The sequence below is a fragment of the Cnephaeus nilssonii genome, assembly GCF_951640355.1.
Source record: "Cnephaeus nilssonii genome assembly, chromosome: 5".
In the NCBI taxonomy this organism is placed as follows: domain Eukaryota; kingdom Metazoa; phylum Chordata; class Mammalia; order Chiroptera; family Vespertilionidae; genus Cnephaeus; species Cnephaeus nilssonii.
In genome coordinates this window covers 15,107,602-15,133,501 of record NC_137076.1, presented here as the reverse complement: position 1 = coordinate 15,133,501, position 25,900 = coordinate 15,107,602, and the positions used below count along the sequence as shown (strand labels likewise).

The following is a 25,900-nucleotide window of genomic DNA, read 5'->3' as shown; positions in this document are numbered from 1 at the left end:
TCTTGTATGTCCAGCTTTATTTCTTCAACCTTGTATTAGTATTACCCATATTATTAGGTCTGGTTGTAGAGCTACTATTCTCGTTGTTGTATAGCATAGTATTCTATGCCCCAATTTACTTATCACACACATCTGTGTTAGTAATAGGAAGTAGATAAGGCAGGACTCAAGCTGAGAGAGTAAAAAGCAATTTATTTTCTAATATTTCCGAGATATGAGTCTGGAGTGTTCAAGTTATGGGAAGTACTAAAAGTAGCTTGTGGTTGTTCCTAGGTCCCCATGCACTTCTGGGCACTCTTTTACCCAAAGAGAGCAATGGACCAGGCCCAAGAACTGGTTAACATGTTAGAGAAGGTAGCTGGCCCCATTGGCATGCGCATGAGCCCTCCGGCCTGGGTTGAACTAAAGGATGATCGAATAGAGACCTATGTCAGAACCATTCAATCCATGTTGCGAGCTGAGGTAATAAATTAATTTAATTTGAGTAGATTTATAGGATGCATGTTCTAAAACACTTTGAATACTTGATTTTAAATAACCTTGCTTATCAATTAGCCGTTGATGCTGTTCAGAAACCTGTGTCTTACTTATCTGCACATGAAATACTGAACTAAGAAAATAGCCTTGCCCTGACTGGTGTGGCTCAGTTGATTGGATGTTGTCCTGTGCACCAAAAGGTTGCTGGTTCGATTGCGGGTTTGATCCCCCGGTAGGGGGCATGCAGGAGGCAGCTGATCCATGTTTTGCTTTCACATCTATGTTTCTCACCCTCTCCCTTCCTTTCTCTCTAAAAAGAGAAAAAAATATCAATAAAAAAAAAGAAGGAAAGAAGAGAAAATAGCCTTTATGTCCTTCAGTTAATTTTGCTTTTCTCATTTTAGGTTGGCACTCTCACTCACTCTAGTGTTCTGTTCATCACATAATTGACTCAGAATAGCTGACTTAACTTTAGTTCATTATCTATATAGAACATGTCGTGCTCAGAAAGCAACTTCTTGGGCCAGGTGCCATCTTGCACGATTCAATACTGAGCTGTTCCAGTCTGGTCTGGCTCTAGATTCAAATTGCTCTAGTGATGAACTTGGCAGATGGCCCATTAGCTCCATGCTGATAGTGGATCAGGATCACTGGAGCTGAACAGGTCATAGTCCTCACATCTCAGTAGTTAAGACCTGCAGTTCTTATCTGTATGTACATAAAACAGGAAGAATATTAAGGAGGAAACAAAAGCAGAGGAAAGATTTTATAAGTAATTAGTCCTTGAAGATCGGTTCTTGTGGGATTAATACTAGAATTACATTCATTTCCTCCTGACTGTCCATGCCTATGTACTCTGCTGTGGCCTCCCTCCCCCCAGGCCTGGTCATTGATAAAGTCTGCCCTGCTTTAAAAACAAAATAAAAACAGCCCTAGCCGGTTTGGCTCAGTGGTTGGAGCATCAGCCTGCAGACTCAAGGGTCCCAGCTTTGATTCCAGTCAAGGGCATGTACCTTGGTTGCGGGCACATCCCTGGTGGAGGGTGTGCAGGAGGCAGCTGATTGATGTTTCTTTCTCATTGATGTTTCTAACTCTCTCTCTCCCTCTCCCTTCCTCTCTGTAAAAAAATCAATAAAATACATTTAAAAAACAAAAAACAACCCAGTTTAGTACATCAACTCCCTCATTTCACAACTTCTCGTGTTCTCTTCCTGAGTGTGTATTGCCAACAGCTTTCATGCAGCATGGATATGAGTTTCATTCACAGTGTTTACTAGATTTAACTCATATTGGTTTTATCTGTCTCTCTGTAATCTCTATGGTATTCTGTTTTATTATGCTCTTTGTTAGAGGTCACAAATTCAGATGTCTACTGGAGCCAGATGAGTAACACAGATGAGTGGAGTGGGCCAGGAGGGGACTGTAATGAACCAAAAAGAGTAAACCCCATAACTGCAGATAAAAAAATGCCCAGCATTGTCAAATTGATTTTTAATTTGTTTTCAAGAGAAGCCAAAAATCTAGATTTGCATATATGTGCATCTCCCTATGTTTAAATGTTAAAATTTAAAAACTTACAAATCATTATAAGGACTGAAAAACCACATCAATTGGCTAGATTCAGCCCATAAGTTCCCTATGTGCAGCCTTCGTTCTATATGACTTTGGAAGTTCTTTGATGTGATTGCTGGAATGTTCTCTGAGAAGTCTTAATCTAACACGAATCTTGATTTGGAATAGAATACTATTGATTCGCCATTTATAGCCATTTTTGCTATAAAGGATTGTCAACTTTATTTCACTGGAGTGCTACTTTTCTTTATTCACACTTTAAAAGATCCTCTGGGTTTTTAAAAATATATTTGTATTGATTTGAGAGAGAAAGGGAGAGGGGAGAAAGATAGAAACATCAATGATGGCTGTCTCCTGCACGCCCCATACTGAGGATCAAGCCCACAATATGGGCATATGCCCTGACTGGGAATCAAACCAAGACCTTCTGGTTCATAGGTCCATGCTCAACCACTGAGCCACGCCATCTGGGCGAAAGATCCTCTGTTCTTAATAATGGATCTCCAAAGCAGTAAGGGATAGAGCATGCTGATATGAGATGTGCTGCTGGCAAAATCATTCTCTCTCCTAACCAGAGAGAAAGAGAGAGAGCGAGCTACTTAGGGGTTTGGCAGTAGCTTCATTTCCATCTGCATTTGGCCCTGAATTGTTTTTTGTGGTATTGTATTCCGTGTGTCCTCAGTTAAAGTTCTGTGGTATGAATGTAATAAGGTGCTTTTTACTAAAGAGAGTGGTAAAAATATTACAGAGACTTGAAAAGAGCAAATAATAAGTAACCCTTGCATATATTCAAGTCTGGTCCTTTTCTAGGCATCTTAAGTCTCCTAATAAATAAAAGGTAACCGGCTCTTGATAATTTTTGGTAACATATTACATGTTTATGCAAAGAACCCCTGGACCCAACACTCGGGTTCAAGGACCCATTTCTGTGGTAGAATGTCCACCATCTTTGTTTCAGTCCTCTCTCTACCTTAAAGGTGCCTTGGCTTTGCAGACTCTCAAACTGCCTCTGACTAGAGCCCTGTCAGAGTTCCCAAGCCAAACTTACATATACTTTATCTCCTCAAGGGGAAGATACAGATGGTTGTGTGCATCATCATGGGCACACGTGACGATCTCTATGGGGCCATTAAAAAGCTGTGCTGTGTGCAAGCTCCAGTGCCTTCGCAGGTGAGTGGGAGCTGGGCAGGAAGCAGAGATGGAAACAAGCTTCCCTGGAGGCTTGGAAAAAAGGGATACATACATGTGTACAAAAATACTTAAGTAACTATTAGAATGTAGCATGTGAACGTCCTCCTACAAAGCCTGCCCCTCATTAGAGTAACCTGGAGAATAGCAGATGCTCTTCATAAACGTTGCCTTTATATTCCCAAATGAGTACTTTGCTTGTTTCAGGGTGAGTCTCTAGGTGGTTTCACATGATTAGGTTCTGAGAGTATAGGCTTCACTCCAAGAGGGGAAAGCTGCCTTGGCCAGTGTGCTTTAATGGGTTGAAGCATTGTTCCATGCACTGAAAGGTTGTCCGTTCATTTCCCAGTCGGGGTACATACCTAGGTTGTGGGTTCCATCCCCAGTGGGGGCACATATGGGAGGCAACCAATCAGTGTTTCTCTCATATATCAATGTTTCTTTCCCTCCCTCCCTCCCTCCCTCCCTCCCTCCCTCCCTCCCTCCCTCCTCCACATCCTCCTCCCACCCCTCTCTAAAATCAGTAAAACATATCCTTGAGTGAGGATTTTTTTAAAAAGAGGGGAAAACTGTTCTCCCATGGAGACTGGGGAAAAAAATTTTACTCTCCATGAGATTTTCACCTGCCAAGAAACTCTAGAATTAGAACTATTAATACAAAGTGTTTTAACTGCTAACCGAAGGTTTTTTAAACAAATGTAGTATATACTTTGAATTATTTAAATTTTCTGAGAGGTTGATAGTGTTCTCTTTCCCCATATTTTTTTGGACCCTTTATAGGTCATCAATGTCCGAACCATTGGTCAGCCCACCAAGCTTCGGAGTGTGGCCCAGAAAATTTTACTGCAGATTAACTGTAAATTGGGTGGTGAGCTCTGGGGAGTAGATATTCCTCTGGTGAGTGATGCCGATATATGTCTTCATTCAGTTCAACCTGCCTAGCTATTTTTCTCAGAGTTAGCCATAGTTTCAGTGCTTAGTAGTCTAAATGGTTCATTGCCTATTTTAATATAGCCCATGAGCTAAGAATGGTTTTTGCAGTTTTTAATGGTGAAACAAAAATAAGGCTAATATTTTCTGACATGTGAAAATTATGTGAAACTTGCCCTAGCTGATTTGGCTCAGTGGATAGAGCATTGGCCTGCAGACCAAAGGGTCCCGGTTTGATTCCGGTCAAGGGCATGTACCTCGGTTGCAGGCTCCTCCCTTACCTGGGCCCTGGTTGGGGTTTGTGCAGGTGGCAACCAATTGATGTGTTAGTCTCACATCGATATTTCTCTCTGTCTTTAACTCTCTCTAAAAATCAATGGAAAATTATCCTTGGGTTAGGATTAAAAAAAATTACGTGAAAAAAAATTACGTGAAGTTCAGTTGTCAGCATCCTTAAATACACTGTTATTGGAACATACCATATTTCTTTACCTATTATCTGTGGCTACTTTCATGCTGTGATGGCAGAATTGAATAGTCCTTCAGAGACCATGTGGCTCACAAAGCCTAAGACATTCATTCACTCTTTAGCCCTTTACAGAAAACATTTGCTGATCCCTGGTCTAGATCTCTGATGGATTCCAATCTTTCTCTTCCTTTCCCAGAATTTATTTTCATATGTTGCTTTGAGGTTCAGTTAATAATTAAAGATGGGTTGATGGATCACTTGGGGATTTTTGATTAGTTTTTTTGTTTTCCAACACAGAAACAGTTAATGGTAGTTGGGATGGATGTTTACCATGACCCCGGCAAAGGCATGCGCTCCGTGGTTGGCTTCGTGGCAAGCATCAACCTGTAAGTACTCTTCATCGTGCAATTTTGTTTGGTTATGTCATTTTGATACCTAATCTTATTATAAATACAGCAAATGTGTTTTTTTTAGTATTTTGTATTATAGTATATAATACCTTTTACCTAATACATGAAAGTACACTCAAGTGTTTCCTCCTCTATCTTCCTGTGAAATTAGTTTACACAGTCTATTTACCAAACTTGTCATATGTGTAAGTTTATTTCCTGGCTACAGTGCCGTCTCCTTAAGAATGGGGACTGTGTCTTGTCGGTGATTATCTTTTAACTCCAGAAATGAGGGGAGTGTTTTGTTTATTTTTTCTGATTGTAAAAATAAGGCATGGTCATGCAAATATCTGTAGAAATTAGGAAGTGAGTTTTTCATGGTTCATCTTACTTCAACCATTACCTAAGGTTTGATGTATATACTAGAGGCCCAGTGCATGATTTAATCATGCACCTGGTGCACCAGCGGGCTGACTGTCCGCCGGTGCACCAGGCCTTCCAAAAGCCTCCGGCGCGGCGGAGGCTTTCGAAAGCCCTTGTGCCGGAGCAGACAGCCGGCCAGCTCCCCCGCTTTGGCTTTTGATCGCGGGGGAGCTGGCCGGCTGTCCGCCGGTGCACCAGGCCTTCCGAAAGCCTCCGGCGCGGCGGAGGCTTTCGAAAGCCCTTGTGCCGGAGCAGACAGCCGGCCAGCTCCCCCGCTTTGGCTTTTGATCGTGGGGGAGCTGGCCGGCTGTCCGCCGGTGCACCAGGCCTTCCGAAAGCCCTTGTGCCGGAGCAGACAGCCGGCCAGCTCCCCCACTTTGGCTTTTGATCGCGGGGGAGCTGGCCGGCTGTCCGCCGGTGCACCAGGCCTTCCGAAAGCCTCCGGCGCAGCCATGACATAGACGCTGGCCCAATCAGCTACCCCGGCCACCCTGAGTCCCGCCCCCTGCGCCTCCTGCTGGCCCAATCGTGGGCGTAGCGGAGTGATGGTAATTTACATATTACCATTTTATTATGTAGGATACTTTTAGATTCTCTTCTATGCATATACTAACACACATAGGTGCTGTATAAATGTGTGTGTGTGTGTGTGTGTGTGTGTGTGTGTATATACATACACACACACACACACACACACAAGTGGCATAGTACTATGTGTACTCTTGCTCAGCTTGATTTTTGTACTTAAACTGTGTATCTTGGACAGTGTCCCATCAATAAAAGCAAATTCTCTTTAACTGTTATATGGAGTTTATTGTATGCCACAGTTGGTGGATATCCTCAGTTGGTGGATATCAATGTTGTCCCATTTGTTCAACTGGAAGCAGTTTTATAGCAAATATCCACAATTATACCTATGTTTTTCCCCACATCACTTTGTGTTTGTACATGTAACATAAATGCATTTACTACTTGGTGTTGGATTGGTGCATAGAAGCCCGTGTGTGCTAACATTCAGCCTGTGGGCCTTCCTCTGTGACTGTGTTTATCCTCTTCTCTTTCTCTTTCTTACTGCCTCCACTCCAGCACCCTCACAAAATGGTATTCACGAGTAGTATTCCAGATGCCTCATCAAGAGATTGTGGATAGCCTGAAGCTGTGCCTGGTGGGCTCCTTAAAAAAGTTTTATGAGGTGAGAAGAATGTCAATTCTAAAGTTTTGGGATTTTGAAGCACTGCCTACCTGAGCACTTTAAGAGGAAGTCTGACTTAGTGGAAGGGATCCCACAGTGAAGGTGAGTCTCTTGAACAGACTGAAGAGTTAGTCATGCTGAACAGGTAGCTGAACAGGACTGCCTTCAGGCTGCTGCTTGTACACAGCTTAAAGAGCTAAATCTCTGAATTGGTTTGGTAAGTAGTGATTATTTCCCAGGTTGTCAGCCTGATGGCTATAGACATCGACTTCATGCCCTTATCAGGGAAACTGAGAGTAAATATCAGCAATAAAGCAGTATATGACTTTACTCAGCTTTATGGCTGTCATTAGGCGCTGCTGGCTCTTTTCATTTTGGTTCAAGACAAATGCCTCCCTCTAAATCACCCCTAGAATTCAAAGGAATGCTAACCATGGAGAATTGCTATCATTAAGCTGATATAGGGTCTGGGAAAATGAACAAGCAAAATACTGGGTTTTTCCTTGGCCAATACATCAAAGGGAGCATTGATAAAGTAGCTTTCATTTGCTAGGGTCAGAGTTAGCCCTTTGCATGAAGATTGACCAGCAAGAAATTTAATAATTTCATGTGATTAAAGTCAGTCTCTAGAATTCTACCTTGTTTCTTTTTAGAATAACATTTCTTATGGTGTCCCTCAAATAGTTTGATACTGTTTCAGGATTGATTGGAGGTTATGTAGAAAATAAGTTGAATTTTTGTCTCTAAGGAGGTCCATGTGATATGTTGTTTTGCTACCAGGTTCTAACACACTTTCCTTTTTCTTGTTGTGATTGCTTTCCTTCAAAGTTATGTCTGTCTTTTAGGCCCATGCTTGAAAGTTACTTCTGTTCAGCCTTTCCCTTTGCCCCCCCACTGCTCCAGCCCTTAGCTAGACTTTTATCTTTATGTTCCTCTCCCAAGGCCCTTAGTTTATATTCTGTGTAGTAATTAGCACATCCTGCCTTATATTAATTACTTGGATCCTTATGTAACTTTCCCTCTGGGTTGTAAATTACTTGAGCACTGTTCGGTTATTGATGGCTGTGTAACAAATTACTGTAAAACTTGTGACATGCAGTGAGCATTTATGGCATGCATGGTCAGGCAGTTGGACAGGGCACAGTGGGCTCCAGTCCCTCTCCACGTGGGCCTCCTCCTGTGGTCTTTCCACATCTGCTAATTTGGGCTTCCTCAGCCTAATATCTGGGTTCAAGCCGTGAGTGTTCCAAGAAACTGAGAGAACAGGTGCAAGTCATGTCGCCTTTTATACCTCAGCCTGGAAAGTCATGAAGTATCAGTTCCACTGCATTCTATTTGTTGAGTAGTTTCATTCTGAATATTCCTAACATTTGGAGAAGCCAGCAAACCTCAGTTTTGCCAGAGAGGGTGAAAACACCATCAGGCCCTTAGGAACTCTAACATAAATATTTTAAAATAGAGTTTCCTGTTTAGAGATTATTGTGGGTTGAATTGTGCCCCCACACCCAAAAGATGTTGAAGTCCTACCAGTGAATGTAACCTTATTTGGAAATAGGGTCTTTACTAGTACATATGATCCAATTAAGATGAGGTCATTAGAGAGGGCCCTAATCCATATGACTATGTTCTTATGAAAAGAGATTTTGACACAAATGTATAGAATAAAGACAATGTGAAGGCACAGGGAGATTACAATCTACAAGTCAAGGAACACCTGCAGCAACCAGGAGCTAGGAGGGAGTCTGGAAAAGACTCTCACAAACTTCAGGAGGAACCAACCCTACCAACACCTTGAGTTTAGACTTCTAACCTCCAGGCGTGGGTGATAGTACATTTCTGTTGTTTAAGCCACCCAGTTAGTGGCACTTCATTACAGCAGCTCTAGCAAATGAGTGCATGCCCAGCTTCTGACACCTGCGTTGCAGTCCTGATCCAAGAACCACTGCATCAGGTAGGAAAGAGTGTTACACTCGTGGGGGAAAACAACGAAAAGAATCGTGGGTTTTTTGTTAGTTTTTTTGTTTTTATGCCAGGGAGGAAAGGCCACCTGGGGGCAAGATCTGGAGCCAGTCTTGCCTGTTGGTAGGCACCTGGGGCTTTCCGAGCTAGTGACCTGGATCTGGCTGAAATTGTTCTTCCAGTTTGTTCGGCTATCTCAGTTTCTCCATTCCACTTGCCAATGAATTTTCCTAGCTTTTTGCTATCCTGCCTCATATTTTTCTCTGATCATTATTCTTGAATTTCTTAAACTTTCTTTTCTTTTTTCTTAACCTTTAGAACGTAGTCAGTGATTTTTGTTTTGGAGAGAAACTATGGAATTTTTTCTATTTGCTCTTCTATATCTCCTCCCAACCTCTTCCCACCCTGCTCTGTGCCTGGAAGGTTGGCCCATGTTGATTACATCATTGGCTCCCTTGCCTGGCTTCTGGTTGGTTTAGTTAGTGAGAGATAGTTTCAAAGGACTGGGAAAGTTATTGTTATGTCTGCCTCCTTCTCACCCCAGCCCCTTCTCTGGATCCCATAGAGAAGGGGAAAATACCTATCTAACGAGACCTTCCTTGACCCCACTTATGTTGAGAGTGTGTACACACTCATGGAAGGAATAAAGAAAGGATTAACAAAAATAAAATAAATAAATACATTGAATAAAATAGTTGGTTTAGAGTACTTGTCTAGTAAAACAAACATTGGTGACAATTTTTATTGACTACTTTTTTTTTTCATGTGTATGGACCATACTTTGTTGGCATGCCTCAAAAATTTTTATTGGAAACTGGACATTTTTAGTATAATGTGACAACTCTATAAATTACTATATCTCCACTCCCAAGAATTGTTGTTAATCTTGCTTGTTTGATGAGTTTCTTGGCCTGATACTGTGATCTCTGTAGTCTGAACTGTGCATAGCCACTGAAATCTCCCCATGCTTACCTTATTCAGCTAATGACTACACAGATATTTCTTTATATGCCTTGAACTTGTTCTGCCCCCTCTAGGGACTGGTAGATTGTTTTCACATTAACAATGGTGAAGCTGCAAGGTGTAAAAACTACTTCAAAGAAAGGGGGATGTGCATAGAACAAGTTTAAACACCTCAAAATCATTGTTCTTCTAAGACTCAGCCATTTTTATTGAATAAGTGCTCTTCAAATTGTTGCAAGACTCCGATTAGTATCAGTAATTATAAAAAAGTGGATTTTGACCATTTTTGCAGTGTACTTCTTGCTTAATGGAGTAACTGATTTTTGGAAGTCCTTTTCCATTCAAGAAGTTTTTTCTGAGGAGTGCTTTTCATAATCTTGGTGTTTTCTAGGTGGACAGTGATCAGAGTTTAGAGCCCACTTAGGGGTACCAAAGGGCTACATCTTAGGAATAAGAGTGACTGAGAGGTATGTAAGTTCTTAGAGCAACTACAGCTCATTCTTGAATTTTTTCAGTCCATAAAATCAGATATGCTAACCCAGGGTGCTAATGTTCCAAAGTTTTTCATACTCCAGACACCTTAAATCTCCTCTGTATAAAAAACATCATTCTAAGCCCTACATTCTTTCTGTTAACAGTATTATAAGTACTATGTTGGCATGCAGTATTTAAAAAGAAATATATTAAACATATATACACACATGTATGTGTGTATGTATAGATATGCACTGAGTGGCCAGATTATTATGATCTCTGAACGCATAATAATCTGGCCACTCAGTGTACTTATGTATAAGGGAAAGCTTGCAAATCTTGATATGTCAAGGGACCAGGAGATAGTGGCCCCCAGCCTCTGGCTAATAAGTCCTCTGCTTCTTTCTAACTACCCACAATGCAGTTCTTATACATAGAAAAACCTTATTTTAAAATCCCAACTCTGTGGTCAGTCTACAGAGTGGCCAGATTATTATGCATTCAGAGATCATAATAATCTGGCCACTCAGTGTATATGTGCACATGTATACACAAACGTGTGTATATCCATATATATTATGTAATAGATAATACCAAGACTTGTCTCTCTCACATCAATATTCCCCTCTCCCTTATGTAATAGATAATATAAAGTTTAATTGAAGAATAATAGAGCAAAAAAATAAAAAAGCTGCGGTACAAAAGAACAGAAACTTTAGGGACATATGCTAATTCTGGAAGAGACAGCTGAAATATTTAAAAGATTTGCAGGAAATTTGGAAGTCTTTAGGGATCAAAAACTAGAAACAGGGCCTTAAAATTAATGGTGATCCTGAGTACACTCCCCACTTTGGGCTATAAATCTAAAGAACTAAAAACCAGAAGTAAAGAAAAGCTATTGGTGCCCTACCCAGTGTTGCTAAGTGGTTAGAGCATCAGCCAACTCACCAAAAGGTCACAGGTTCAATTCCTGGTCAAGGGCATGTACCTGGGTTGCAGGTTTGATCCCTATTCTAGTGCAGGAGGTAACCAATTGATGTGACTCTCTCACATCAATGTTTCTCCCTCCCCCTCCCTCTCCCTTTCTCCTTTCACCTCTCCTTCTCCCTCTCCTTTCTTCTCTCCCTCTTCCAAATGGGACTTCATAAAAATTAAAATCTTTTGTGCCTTAAAGGACACTATCAAGGGGGCCCACGTTCTTCTAATTGAGCCCTCACCCCCCAAAAAATGACACTGTCAAGAAAATCACAGATAATCCATGGAATGAGACAAATTTATCTGCTATATCTGGTAATGGTCTAGTTTCCAGAATATGTAAAGAACTCAACAGTAAAGAGACAACCCATTTTTAAATTGGGCAAACAGACTGGCCAGCGTGGCTCAGTGGTTGAGTGTTGACCTATGAACCAGGAGGTCACAGTTTGATTCTGTGGTCAGGGCACATGCCCGGGTTGCAGGCTCGATTCCCAGTGGGGAGCATGTAGGAGGCAGCCAATCAATGATTCTCTGTCATCATTTAAGTTTCTATCTCTCTCTCCCCCCCTCCCTTCCTCTCTGAAGTCAATAAAAATATAAAAATAAATAAATTGGGCAAACATTTGAATAGACATTTCTCCAAAGAGCATATGCAATAGACAAGCACAGAAAAAGAGCTTAATATCAATTGTTATGGGGATGAAAATCAAAATAAAATACCATTTGCTCTGGCTTCAGTGGTTAGAAGCATCACTTCTTTCCCCTCCCACTTCCCCACCCTCCACAAGGGTCAGGGGTTCAATTCCGGTAAAGGGCATGTACCTGGGTTGCAGTTTCAATCCCCTGCCTGGTCAAGGAGAAGTCAGGGAGCATGCGGGAGATAACCAAGACGTGTCTCTTTCACGTCCATATTTCTCTCTCTCTCTCTCTCTCTCTCTCTCTCTCTCTCTCTCTCTCTCTCCCTCTCTCTCTCTCCCTCTCTCTCTCTCTCTCTCTCCCTCTCTCTCCCCCTTCCTCCCCTCTTCTCCCCCTCCCCCCCCATCTCTCTCCCTTTCTCCTGTCCACTCTCTAAAAATCAATGGAATAAATATCCTCAGGTGAGGATTAACAAAAAAAGAAAAGAAAGAAATACCACTTATCACCAAAAGCAGATAAAGGCATTTCACTAGAGACCACAATTTTTAGGAACAAAGATGCAAAAATCCTCAACAAAATGGCAAATCAAATAGAACAATATGTATGAAAAATTATACACCATGGCTGTACTAAAGTGAATACTGGCTCTCCAAATTCATGTGTGCCTGGAACCTGTTAATGTGACCTTCTTTGGAAATAGGGCCTTTGCAGATGCATTCAAGTTAAGATGAACTAGGTGGATTGCAGTGGGTCCTAATCCAATGATTAATATTCTTTTAAGAAGTGGGAAATTTGGTCACAGAATCATAGGGTGAAGTCCATGTAAAGAAGCAGAGACACAGACACACTGGAGAGAAGGTGCTATGATGGTGCAGGTAGAGATTGGAGTGGTGTATGTACAAGCCCAGAAACAGCAGGGATTGTTAGAAACCACCAGAAGCTAGAGGAGGCTAGGGAGTATTCTTTCCCCAGAGCCTTGGAGGAATCATGGCCCTGCTGACTCCTTGATAACCCTGCTTCTACCCTCCAGAACTGTAAGATAATAAATTTCTGTGGTTCTAAGCCACTCAGTTTTAGTTCATTGTTTCAGCAACTCTTGGAAAATAACAATACAACAATGAAGTGGCTTAAATCCCAGTTATGTGAGGCTAATTCAACATTTGATTTGAAAATCAAGGTATTTTATCAAATTAACAGGCTAAAGGAGAAAAATATCATATCAACAGATGCAAAAAAGCCTTTGACAAATTCATCTCCCATTCATGATTTACAAAAACCCTAGCCAACTAGTAATAGAGGGTGAAACTCATAAACTTAATACAGAACATCTACAAAAAACCTACAGCTAATATTACACTTAATTGTGAGAAACTATATGCTTCTCCATTAAGAATTGGGAACAAGACAAGTATTTTCCCTCTCACTGCTTGTACACTCAATATCATACCATAAGTCCTAGCCAATACAAAAAGATAAGAAAAGGATGTAATGAACAAAATACAATCAGAGGCAAGGAACAGACCGACAGCTGTCAGAGGGGAGGGGAAAGGGGGAAATGCATGAAAGAAGGTGAAAGGTTTAGGCAAAGAACATACATGCATAACCCATAGACATAGACAACAGCGTAGTGTTGACCAGAGGGAAGTGAGGGGTGAGGGCTGGTTGAAAGTGGGCAAAGGGAGAGAAAATGGGGACATCTGTAATAGTGTAAATAATAAAAATAAAGTTTAAAAGAAGATAAACATGCTAAAAGAGAAGCCCTCGCCAAGTAGTTCATTTGGTTAGAGCATCTTCCTGATACACCAAGGTTGCAGGTTTGATTCCCAATCAGGGCACATACAAGAGTCAACCAATGAATGCATAAATAAATGGAACAATAAATCAATGTGATCAATGTGTTTCTCTCTGTCCCTCCCCCCCTCTTTCTTTGTCTTCCTCTCTCTCTAAAAGCAATAAATTTTTTAAAAGGAAATAAAAGGTATACAGATTGGGAAGGAAGAAAGAAAACTGTTTTTGTTTGCAGATAGAATGATTACGTAGAAAATATCAAGGAATCAACAAAAATTCTACTGGTACTAAATAATTAAGAATTACAAGGTTGCCAAAAGTTAATATACAAAAGTCAATTTCTTTTCTGTATACTAGCAATAAACAATTTCAGTTGGAAATTAAAATCAATACCATTTATATGAGCACCAAAATTTGAAATGTTTTAAGTATAAATCCAAGTTTGTACAAAACCTACATGAGGGAAACTATAAAACTGTTTTTTTCCATTCAAAAATCCTACATAATAAAATGGTAATATGTAAATTACCATCACTCCGCTACGCCCACGATTGGGCCAGCAGGAGGCGCAGGGGGCGGGACTCAGGGTGGCCGGGGTAGCTGATTGGGCCAGCAGGACGCTGAGCCATGGCTGCCGGAGGCTTTCGGAAGGCCTGGGGCACCCGTGGACAGCCGGCCAGGTCCCCCGCGATCAAAGGCCAAAGCGGGGGACCTGGCCGGCTGTCTGCTCCGGCGCAAGGCCTTTCGAAAGCCTCCGCAGCGCCGGAGGCTTTCGGAAGGCCTGGGGCACCGGCGGACAGCCAGCCCGCTGGTGCACCAGGTGCATGATTAAATCATGCACTGGGCCTCTAGTATCTAAATAAATGGAGAGAGAACCCATGTTCATTGATAGGAAGACTCAATATCTTTGAAATGCCAGTTGTTCCCAGCTGGATCTATGGAGCGAATGTAATCCCAGTCAAAATTTCAGCAAGTTATTTTGTTGATTTCTACAAACTAACGTTTAAATCAAATGCAAAGATAAAAGACACAGTACTGAAGAAGAACAAAGTCGGGGATCTAACATTACTCAATTTAACCCTTTGCACTCACTTGCTTTTTTTCTCAATTCCTTTATTCTACTCGGGATTTAATTTTTTAAATACCACAGATTTTACAAAGTGCGGCAGTAGAATAAAAAACTGGAGTTTCTTTTCATACAAACTTATTTATTTGGATTTTTTTATATTTCAAATTATTGATACATTCAAAAAGTATAAAAAGAGCTGCTACCGATGCTGTGTCGAGTCACACTTGACATCCGAGTGCAAAAGGTTAAAGGGTTTCTGTAAAGCTACAATAATCTAGATGGTGTGGTATTGACAAAAGAATAGATATGTCAGTGTAACAGAATAGAGCCCTCAGAAATAGACCTGTACAAATAAGAGTCCAGTGACTTTAATAAAAGAGCATAGTAACTGTAATGGGAAAAAGGTAGCTTTTTCAACAAGTGGTTCTGGAACAACTGTCCAGCCCCATACCAAAAGAGAGAGAGAAGAGAGAATCTATACACTGAACTTATACCTTTCACAGAAAATTAACTCAAAATGTATTACAAACATATTTAAAATGAAAAACTATAAAACTTCTAGATGATGACATAGGAGGCAATCTAAGTGGCCTTGGGTTTGGTAATGACTTTTTAGATGCAAAACCATGATTGGTGAAAGAATTGGTAATTTGGACTTAATTAAAATTTAAAACCTTTGCCCTATAAAAGACATTAAAAGAATGAAAGAAGCCGAAACCGGTTTGGCTCAGTGGATAGAGTGTCAGCCTGCGGACTGAAGGGTCCCAGGTTCGATTCCGGTCAAGGGCATGTACCTTGGTTGCAGGCACATCCTCAGTGAGTGGTGTGCAGGAGGCAGCTGATGGATGTTTCTCTCTCATCAATGTTTCTAACTCTCTGTCCCTCTCCCTCTCTATAAAAAACCAATAAAATATATTTTTTAAAAAAGAATGAAAGAAGATACAGACTGGGAGAAAATATTTGCAAAATACATATATGATAAAGAACTGTTATCCAAATATACAAAGAATTATTAAAATTCAAGAAAACAAACATCCTAATTAAAAGATGGACAAATCTTGGAAGCAACTGAAATGGTGAACTGTAGTATATCCAGATAATGGAATAATCGGCACTAAAACCAACAACAAAACTATGAAAAGACATGTAGGAAATGTAAATGAATATCACAATGAAAGCCAATTTGAAACAGCAATATGCTATATGATTACAACTATATGACATTCTGAAAAAGGCAAAACTGTGGAAAAGGTAAAAAAGGTCAGTGTTTGCCAGAGGTTCAGGAGAATGAGGAAAGTAAAGATAAATAGATGGAGCACAGGATTTTTAAAACTATAAAACTGTTGTATATGATACTATAATGGTGGGCATGTGACATCATGTATTTGTCAAAACCCGTAGAATGTACAATACAAAGAGTGAACCCTAATATAAACTATGGGCTTTACAACTGATAGCCCTGATATAACGTTGTAACAATAGAGGGAACTGTGTCTGTAGCTTGGTGAAAACTCTGTACTGTGGCCTTAATTTTTTTGTAAACTTAAAAATGATCTAAAAAATGAAGTGTCTTAATTTAAAAACATACACACAGTCCTTGCTGGCTTGGCTTAGTAACTAGAGTGTTGGCCTGCGGACTGAAGGGTGGTGAGTTTGCTTCCATTCAAGGGCTCGTACCTCAGTTGCAGGCTCGATTCCCGACCTGGGTTGAGGCACATGCAGGAAACAGCCAATTGATGTGTCTGTCACACATCAATTTGTCTCTCTGTCTATCCCCCTTCCTTCCACTCTCTAAAATATCAATGGAAAAAATATCCTTGGGTGAGGATTAACAAAAACAAAAAAACCCATAGGGAGGATTAAAAATGGCAATGGAATATGTGGATGCTGCACGGACACAATCCCAGGACCAAACTGGAATTACAATTAAAATATATAAAAACTTCCTGAATAATCAACAGAAAACTTGTTAGAGAGAACCCTGATAACTGAGGATGGAAAGTGGAGACTGCAAAGACTGGTTGGCAGGGCAAAGGTGCGAAAGGGCTGGCCAGGCTCCTGCAGACAGCATCTGAAGTTCCCTCGAGATACTTCAGCTGTGGGGGGTTGCCACTGAGAACTCTAATCCCCAACCTGGACCCCCTAGCAGAGAGTACCAGAACTGGGAAGGGTACCCACATAACATCTGGCTGTGAAAAGCAGCAGGGTTGCTATCTGCCAGGGAGAGATGGCTGGAAATTTAGGCACCCACTTAAAGGGACAACACACAAATTACCTGTGGAGCCACTCTCCTTGTGCTCCAGCAGAAGGAGGGCAGAGTGGAATGGAGCTGTGTGGGCAGAAGCCAGGATAGGGAGCTCTGGGATTAGAGCTCAGAAACCAGACACCATGGTTTCTTGTGCTGAGTCACTCCTTCATGCTATAGAGGTCATCTTTCTCATGAAGACAACGGCTATCTTTGCAGTTTTGCCTGGGGGGAAGACAATTGACCCACACTATTGGAAAACACTTTGCCCCACAGTGTGGAGTTTCTGAGGCAGATTAAGAGACTGAGAATAACAACTCGCCTCCAGGCAGAAGAAATTGCCCCACCCTGTTGAAAAAAAACTCTAGCCACACCTGTGGATAATTGCCTGAGGGCAAGTCAAGAGGGAATATTATCAGTCTGTAAGCAGAGGCGATCTCTGGAGGCTTTTTTAGTCTTTGCCTGATCTAATTAATCAGAAACAGCCTTTAACACTGTCCTGCAATAGAGATTGAGAGGAATAGCAGGTCTACCTAATACATAGATGCAACCCCAAACAGGCAGCCAAAATGAGGAGACAAAGAAACAACCCCCAAATGAAAGAACAAGAGAATTCTTCAGAAGAAGAGTTAAATGAAATGGAGATAAATATATCTGATACAGAGTTCAGAATAATGATGGTATAGATGCTCAATAGCATGAGAAAAGATATAGTAACTGTGAAAACAAAGAATGACATAGCATAAATAACACAATGGAAGGAATACACAGCAGATTAGGAGAAGCCGAGGATCAAATCAGTGAATTAGAAGACAGGGTTGAAAAAAATCAGAGAACCAAAAAGAAAAAGCAGGAGCCCAGCTGGTGTGGCTCAGTGGCTGAGCATCAACCTATGAACTAGGTGGTCATGGTTACATTCCCAGTCAGGGCACATGCCCAGGTCACAGGCTCAATCAACAATAGGGGGCATGCAGGAGGTAGCTGATCAATGGTTCTCTCTCATCATTGATGTTTCTATCTCCCTCTCTATTCCTCTCTGAAATCAATTTTTTAAAAAACACCATAGGAGGACAGCTTAAAAGAGCAGTGGGACAATGTGAAACATAAAAATCTTCGAATAGCAAGTGAGCCAGAAGACGCAGAAAGGGAGAAAGGGATAGAGAATGTGTTTGAAGAAATAATGGCAGAAAACTTACCTAACCTGGTAAAGGAAAAATTCAAACAAGTTCAGGAGGCACAGAGAACTTCCAAGCAAGAAGAACCCCAACAGGCCCATGTCCAGACACATCATAATTAAAATTCCAAAAATTAAAGACAAAAGAGGAAATCTTAAAGGCAGCAAGAGAAAAGCAAACTGTTAGTTACAAAGGAGCTCCCATAAGGCTGACACCTGATTTCTCACCAGAAACTCTACAGGCCAGAAGGGAGTGGCATGAAGTACTCAAGGTAATGGAAAGCAAGGATCTGAAATCAAGATTACTATATTCAGCAAGACTATCATTCAGAATAGACAGTGAAATAAAAAGCTTCCTGGGGAAAAAAAAGGCTGAAGGAGTACATCACCACCAAACCATTGTAAGAAACTAGAGTCCCAGTGCACGAAATTTGTGCACTGGGGGGAGGGGTGTCCCTCAGCCCAGCCTGCACCCTCTCCAATCTGGGAACCCCTCGGGAATGTCTGACTGCCGGTTGGGATCAGGCTAAACCAGCAGTCGGACATCCCTCTCACAATCCAGGACTGCTGGCTTCTAACAACTCACTTGCCTGCCTACCTGCCTGATTGCCCCTAACCACTTCTGCCTGCCAGCCTGATCACCCCTAACTGCTCCCCTGCCGGCCTGATTGACGCCTAACTGCTCTACTGCCAACATGATTGACACCTAACTGGCTCCCTTTCTGGCCCGATCGCCCCCAACTGCCCTCTCCTGCAGGCGTGGTCGCCCTCAACTGCCCTACCCTGCCGGCCATCTTGTGACAATGTGGGGGTGGCCATCTTGTGACAACATGGGGTGGCCACCTTGTGGTGACGTGGGGGTGGCCATCTTGTGACGACGTTGTGGCAGCCATCTTGTGATGTGAGGGCATGATGGTCAATTTGCATATTACCTCTTTATTATTTAGGGTGCTGAAGGGATTGTTGTAATGAGAAGAAGAAATAGAGAAACCTAGGCATACAGAATTAAAATGGCAATAAATAAGTGCCTATCAACAATAACCTTAAATGTAAATGGATTAAATACTACAGTCAAAAGACATAGGGTAGCCCTGATCAGTTTGGCTCAGTGGATAGAGCATCGGCCTGCGGACTGAAGGGTCCCGGGTTTGATTCCAGTCAAGGGCATGTACCTTGGTTGCAGGCACATCCCCAGTAGGGGGTGTGCAGGAGGCAATTGATCGATGTTTCTCCCTCATTGATGTTTCCAACTCTCTGTCCCTCTCCCTTCCTCTCTGTAAAAAATCAATAAAATATATATTTTTGAAAAGGACATAGGGTAGCTGAATAGATACAAAAACATAATCCAACTACTAGTATACACTGTCTAAAAGGGACCCAACTCAGAACAAAAGGCATACAGGATGAGAGTGAAGGGATGGAAAATTTTTTTCCATGCAAATGGAAAAGAAAAAAAAGCTGGAGTAGCAATATTCATATCTGACAAAATAGACTTCAAAATGAAGGCCATAATATCTTTTGTTTTGCTTTAATTCTCACCTGAGGATATATTTCCAATGATTTTTACAAAGAGAGGAAGGGAGGGGGAGAGACACAGATAAACACAGATGTGAGAGAGACCCATAGTTTGGTTGCCTTCTGCACATGCCTAGACCAGGGCTAGGGATCAAGCCTGCAACTGAGGTATAAGCCCTTGACCAGAATCGAACCCAGGACCCTTCGGTCCATGGGCTAATGCTCTTTCCACAGAGCCAAACCAGCTAGGGTGACTTCACATTTCTGAATAAGGTGAAAAGTAAAAAGATCAGAGTTGCCAATAAAGTTCAAAGTCCAGTAAGTGTTTACAGGAACTTTATCATAATTTTATGAGATGTAAGTCTGAAGTGAAATGACAACCAGCATCATATGGAAAATTATACCTTGAAATAAATTTAATTGGTCAAAAAAAAATGAAGGCCAACACAAGAGTAAACAAGATCACTACGTAATACTAAAGGGATCAATCCAACAAGAGGATATTTGCCTGGTAAACATATATGCACCCAATATAGGAGCACCAAAATATATTTTTAAAAAACTTTGAGAGATTGACAACAATACAGTCATAGTAGGGAACTTTAACACCCCGCTGACATTACCGGATAATCTTTCAGACAAAACCTTAACCAGAAAACAGTGATTCTAGAGGACACATTGAATCAGATGGCTTTAATTGACATTTATAGAACCTTTCACTCTAAACCTGCAGAATATACCTTCTTCTCAAGTGCACATGAATCATTCACAAAGATAGACCACATGTTAGGACACAAAACAAATCTCTAGAAGTACAAGAAGATTGAAATAATATCAAGCATCTTCTCAGATCAGAGTGAAATGAATTTAGAAATCAACTACAGTATAAACATTCAAACACATAGAGGCTAAATAGCATATTATTAAACAAGGAATTGGTTACCAATGAGATCTAGAAAGAAAGAAAAACTTCCTGGAAACAAATGAACACACAACAACCCAAAATCTCTGAGACACAGCAAAAGCAGTCTTGAGGGCTAAGTTCACAGCACTACTGGCATACCTCAAAAAAATTTTTACAATAAACTATTTAACTCTGCAACTTAAAAAACTAGTAAGAGAACAAGAAAAGCCCAAAGTAGAAGGAAGGAAATCATAAAGATTAGGGCAGAAATAAATGACATAGAGGATAAAATAAAAATAAAAAACAATGCAAGAAATCAATGAAACCAAGAGCTGGTTCTTTGAAAGAATAAACAAGATTGATGAACTGTTTGCCAGACTTATCAAGAAACAAAGAGCCTGGCTGGTGTGGCTCTGTGGTTGAGCATCAACCCATGAACAGGAGGTCACCAGTTTAATTCCTGGTCTGGGCACATGCCCAGATTTGAGGGCCCGATCCCCAGAGGGAATCATGCAGGAGGCAGCCAATCAATGTTTCTCATCAATATTTCTATCCCTCTCCATTTCTTTCTCTCTCAAATCAATTTAAAAAAAACATATTTAAAAAGAGAGAGGAGACCAATCAAAAATGAAAGTGGAGAAGTAACAACACCACAGAAATACAAAGGATTGTAAGAAAATACTAGGAACAACTGTATGCCAACAAGCCGGACAATGTGGATGAAATAGACAAATTCCTAGAAAAATACAATCTCCCAAAACTGAATCAGGAAGAATCAGAAAACCTGAATAGGCCAATAACAACTGATGAAATAGAAACAGCAAAACAAACAAAAACCTCCCAGCAAATGAAAGCCCTTGTCCAGACGGCTTCACAGGGGAGTTTTATCAAACATTCAAAGAACTAACACCTGTACTCCTCAAACTATTCGAAAAATCCAAGAGGACAAAATACTTCCGAGCTCTTTTAATGAGGCCAGCATTATCCTAATTCCAAAACCAGATAAAGAACTACAAAGGAAGAGAATTACAGGCCAATATCCCTGGTGAACATAGGTGCTAAAATCCTCAACAAAATATTAGCAAGTTGCATCCAGCAATATATTAAAAAGATCATATAGGAGAAATCAAGATGGCGACATAGGTAAAAATCTGAACTTGCTGCCTCGCACAACCACTTAAAAACTACAAATAAAAGACAAAATAGTTATCATCCAAAACCACAGGAAGGTTGGCTGAGTGGAAATGATACAACTAGAAGGAAAGAGAAAAGCACACTAGAGACTCTGAGGAGGGGCGGAGGTGCAGAAGTGAAGTGCAGAGATACGGAGGGACGCGTAGAAAGGGCTGGCAACTGAGTATGCTGTTGTCTTTTTTAATTGGGAGGGAGATACAAGCTCCCTACTGCTCTGAACTCCAGTTCCAGGCAAGACTCTTAGGGACCCAGACTCAAATGGGGAGAAACTGGACTGTCTGGCATCGGACGGAACTTGAAGGCGACTTTCGCTCAGAGGTGCTTGCAGCGATCATTGTTCCTGCACAGTGCCGTGGGACACAGAGACACAGGACCTCTTCCAGGCAGGGCTGACAGTCAGCCATTGCTGTTTGCTCCACCCTGGTGATTCCCTGAGACCCCGCCCCACCCAATTTACAACCCTACCCAAGCTGTGCACAGAGACTTTTGCATATGAATGGCCTGGCCCTTTACAATCTGAAACCTAACATACTGCAGCTGGGTCAAAATGTCCCAGAGCCTCCAAAAGAAGACCCAAAGCTTGACAACAGCTTGCATTGCTTCACAGCTGGGCCTTTTCTGAGCACCTCCAAACCCAAACAAAGAGAAGGAACCTGCAGATCTCTCTGTAGCTCCTGCTGGGTGACCTCTCTCTTTGGAGAACCAAGAGCCAGTGTACCCAGTGGTCAGAGAGCAACCATTCAGACTACAACTCTTCAGATCCATAAGATCCACACGGGGCAGATTCAGTGAGCGCTAAAGCCCCACTAAAGCAAGTCTTGCCCCATAAGGGTATCTCCAACACAGAAGTTCTCCCATCATAGACAAAACTGATCCTCACAGCCAGTTGGCCTGGAGGTCAGTTCCTCCCAGTGATACCAACAACAATCAAGGCTTAACTACAAGACTGCATACAGCCCACAAAGGGCTGCACCAAGAATGTCCACCTCAGGTAATTAGGAAGGCTGAGCCACAGGGCCCTATAGGACACGTAGCACACAAAACCACCCTATCAACACAGGCCAAAATGCGGAGACAAAGAAACAGGTCACAAATGAAAGAAATGGAGGAAATCAAACGACTGGATAGAGAGTTCAAAACCACAGTTATAACGTTACTCAAGAATCTTCTAGAAACCGCTGATATATTTAGTGAGACCCTCGAGGATATGAAAAAGGACCAACTAGAAATTAAGCATACACTGACTGAAATAAAGAATAATATACAGAGATCCAACAGTAGACTAGAGGATCCCAAGAATCAAGTCAAAGATTTGAAATACGAAGAAGCAAAAAACACCCAACTGGAAAAAAAAAAGGAATCCAAAAAATATGAAGGTAGTATAAGGAGCCACTGGGACAACTTCAAGCATACCAACATCAGAATTATGGGGGTGCCAGAAGAGAGAGAGCAAGATATTGAAAACCTATTTGAAGAAATAATTACAGAAAACTTCCCCTACCTGGTGAAAGAAGTAGACTTATAAGTCCAGGAAGTGCAGAGAACCCCAAACAAAATGAATCCAAAGAGGACCACACCAAGACACATCATAATTAAAATGCCAAGGGCAAAAGACAAAGAGAGAATATTAAAAGCAGCAAGAGAAAAGCAGTTAGTTACCTACAAGGGAATACCCATACAACTGTCAGCTGACTTCTCAACAGAAAGTATGCAGGCCAGAAGGGAGTGGCAAGAAATATTCAAAGTGATGATTAGCAACAACCTACAACCAAGATTACTCTACCCAGCAAAGCTGTCATTTAGAATTGAATGTCAGATAAAGAGCTTCACAGATAAGAAAAAGCTAAAGGAATTCATCACCACCAAACCAGTATTATATGAAATGCTGAAGGGTATTCTTTAAGAAGAGGAAGAAGAAAAAAGTAAAGATAAAATTATGAACAACAAAGGGACAACAAATACATATCTATCAACAAGTGACTCTAAAAATCAAGTGAAGAAAAAGTCTGATAAACAGAATAAACTGGTGAATATAATAGGATCAGGGGCACAGAAAGGGAGTGGACTGTCAATTCTCAGGTGGAAAGGTGTGTGGGGGGTGTGGGAAGAGACTGGACAAAAATTGTACACCTATGGATGAGGACAGTGGGGGATTGGGTATGGGCAAAGGGTGGGGTAGGAACCAGTAGGGGGGAGCTATGGGGGGGGGAAAGGAGGAACAACTCTAATAATCTGAACAATAAAAATTTATTAGAAAAAAATATTATATACCATGACCAAGTGACATTTATTCCAGGGATATAAGGCTGGTACAGTATTCATAAGTCAATAAATGTGATACAGTACATAAACAAATTGAAAGACAAAAATCACATGATCATCATAATAGATGCAGAAAAAGCATTTTACAAAATCCAATACCCATTTCTGATAAAAACTCTCAGCAAAGTGGGAATAGAGGGAGCATATCTCAACATGATAAAGGCCATATGAAACCTACAGCCAACATCATACTCATTGGGCAAAAACTAAAACCATTTCCTCTGAGAACAGGAACAAGACAGGGATGTCTGCTTTCACCACTCTTATTCAACATAGTACTGGAAATCCTAGCCACAGCGATCAGACAAGAAAAAGAAATAACAGGCGTCCAAATTGAAAAGGAGGAAGTAAAACTCTTGTTATTTGTAAATGACATGATATTGTACATAGAAAACCATAAAGTCTCCACCACACAACTAGATTTAATTAATTAATTTGGCAATGTTGCAGGATACAAAATCAACACCCAAAAATCGATCTTTTTTTATACTCCAATAATGAATTATCAGAAAGAGAAACTAATCAAACAATCCCATTTACCATTGCAGCAAAAAATTAAGATACTTAGGAATGAAAAATAAGGAGGCAAAAGATCTGTACTTGGAAAACTTTAGGATGTTGAGAAGATATAAACAAGTGGATTGGTAGAATCAACATAATTAAAATGTTATACTACCCAAAGCAGTCTACAGATTCAATGCAATCCCTATTAAAATAACAACAGCATATTTCACAGATCTAGAACAAATACTCCAAAAATATATATGGAATCAATAAAGACCCTGAGTAGCTGCAGCAATCTTAAGAAAAACAAAGTTGGAGGAATCACAATACCAGATTTCAAATTATACTACAAAGCCATTGTAATCAAAACAGCATGGTACTGGCACAAGAACAGGCATATAGGTCAGTGGAATAAAACAGAGAACCCAGAAATCAACCCAAGTCATTACGCTCAACTAATATTTGACAAAGGAGTCAAGGGTATACAATGGAGTCAAGAGAGTCTCTTAAATAAATGGTGTTGGGAAAACTCGCAGATACATGCACAAAAAAAAAAAAGAAAGAAAGAAAATAGACCACCAACTTACACCATACACAAGAATTAACTCAAAACGGATAAAATAACTAAATATAAGTCAGGAAATCATAAAAATCCTAGAAGAAACCATAGACAGCAAAATCTCAGACATCTCTAATAGCAATATGTTTATGGATGTATCTCCTATGGCAAAGGAAACTAAGGAGAAAATAAACAAACTGGACCACATCAAACTAAAAAGCTTCTACACAGCAAAAGAAACCATCAACAAAATGAAATGGGAGCCCACTGCATGGGAGAACATATTTAGCAATGATATATCTGATAAAGGGTTAATATCCAAAATATACAAGGAACTCATGCAACTTAACAGAAGGAAGACAAACAAGCCAATTAAAATATGGGCAAAGGACCTAAATAGACACTTCTCCAAAGCCGACAAATAGATGGCCAAGAGACATACGAAAAAATGCTCAAAGTCACTGATCATCAGAGAGATGCAAATTAAAATGACAATGAGGTATCACCTCACACCTGTCAGAATGGCTACTATCAACAAATCAACAAATGACAAGTCTTGGTGAGGATGTGGAGAAAAGGGAACCCTAGTACACTGCTGGTGGGAATTCAGACTGGTGCAGCCATTATGGAAAACAGTATGGAGTTTCCTCAAAAAATTAAATATGGAACTGCCATTTGACTCAGTGTCCCACTTCTAGGAATATATCCTAAGAAACCCTAAACACCAATCAGAAAGAATGTATGCATTCCTATGGTTATAGCACATAGCTAAGATCTGGAAATAGCCCAAGTGCCCATCAGTAGATGAGTGGGTAAAAAAGCTATGGTACACTCCCAACCAGCATTGCTCAGTAGTTGAGCATTGACTTATGAACCAGGAGGTCACATTTCAATTCCTGGTCAGGACATATGCCTGGATTGCGGGCTCAATCCCCAGTGCAGGGTGTGCAGCAGGCAGCCAGTCAATGTTTTTCTGTCA

General features: G+C 40.9%; 1 protein-coding gene across 1 annotated transcript in view; it reads left to right on the top strand.

Annotated features, from left to right (window-relative positions):
- The window catches only part of PIWIL2 (piwi like RNA-mediated gene silencing 2), a gene marked incomplete at its 3' end in the record, with an annotated part of 70,046 nt that overhangs the window by 30,898 nt on the left and 13,248 nt on the right, over positions 1–25,900 (top strand). The window contains exons 15-19 of the mRNA XM_079772679.1: positions 274–462; positions 3,118–3,219; positions 4,018–4,134; positions 4,934–5,022; positions 6,535–6,640. Of these exons, the coding sequence (XP_079628805.1) occupies positions 274–462; positions 3,118–3,219; positions 4,018–4,134; positions 4,934–5,022; positions 6,535–6,640 (603 nt within the window). The remainder of the gene's footprint in view (positions 1–273; positions 463–3,117; positions 3,220–4,017; positions 4,135–4,933; positions 5,023–6,534; positions 6,641–25,900) is intronic.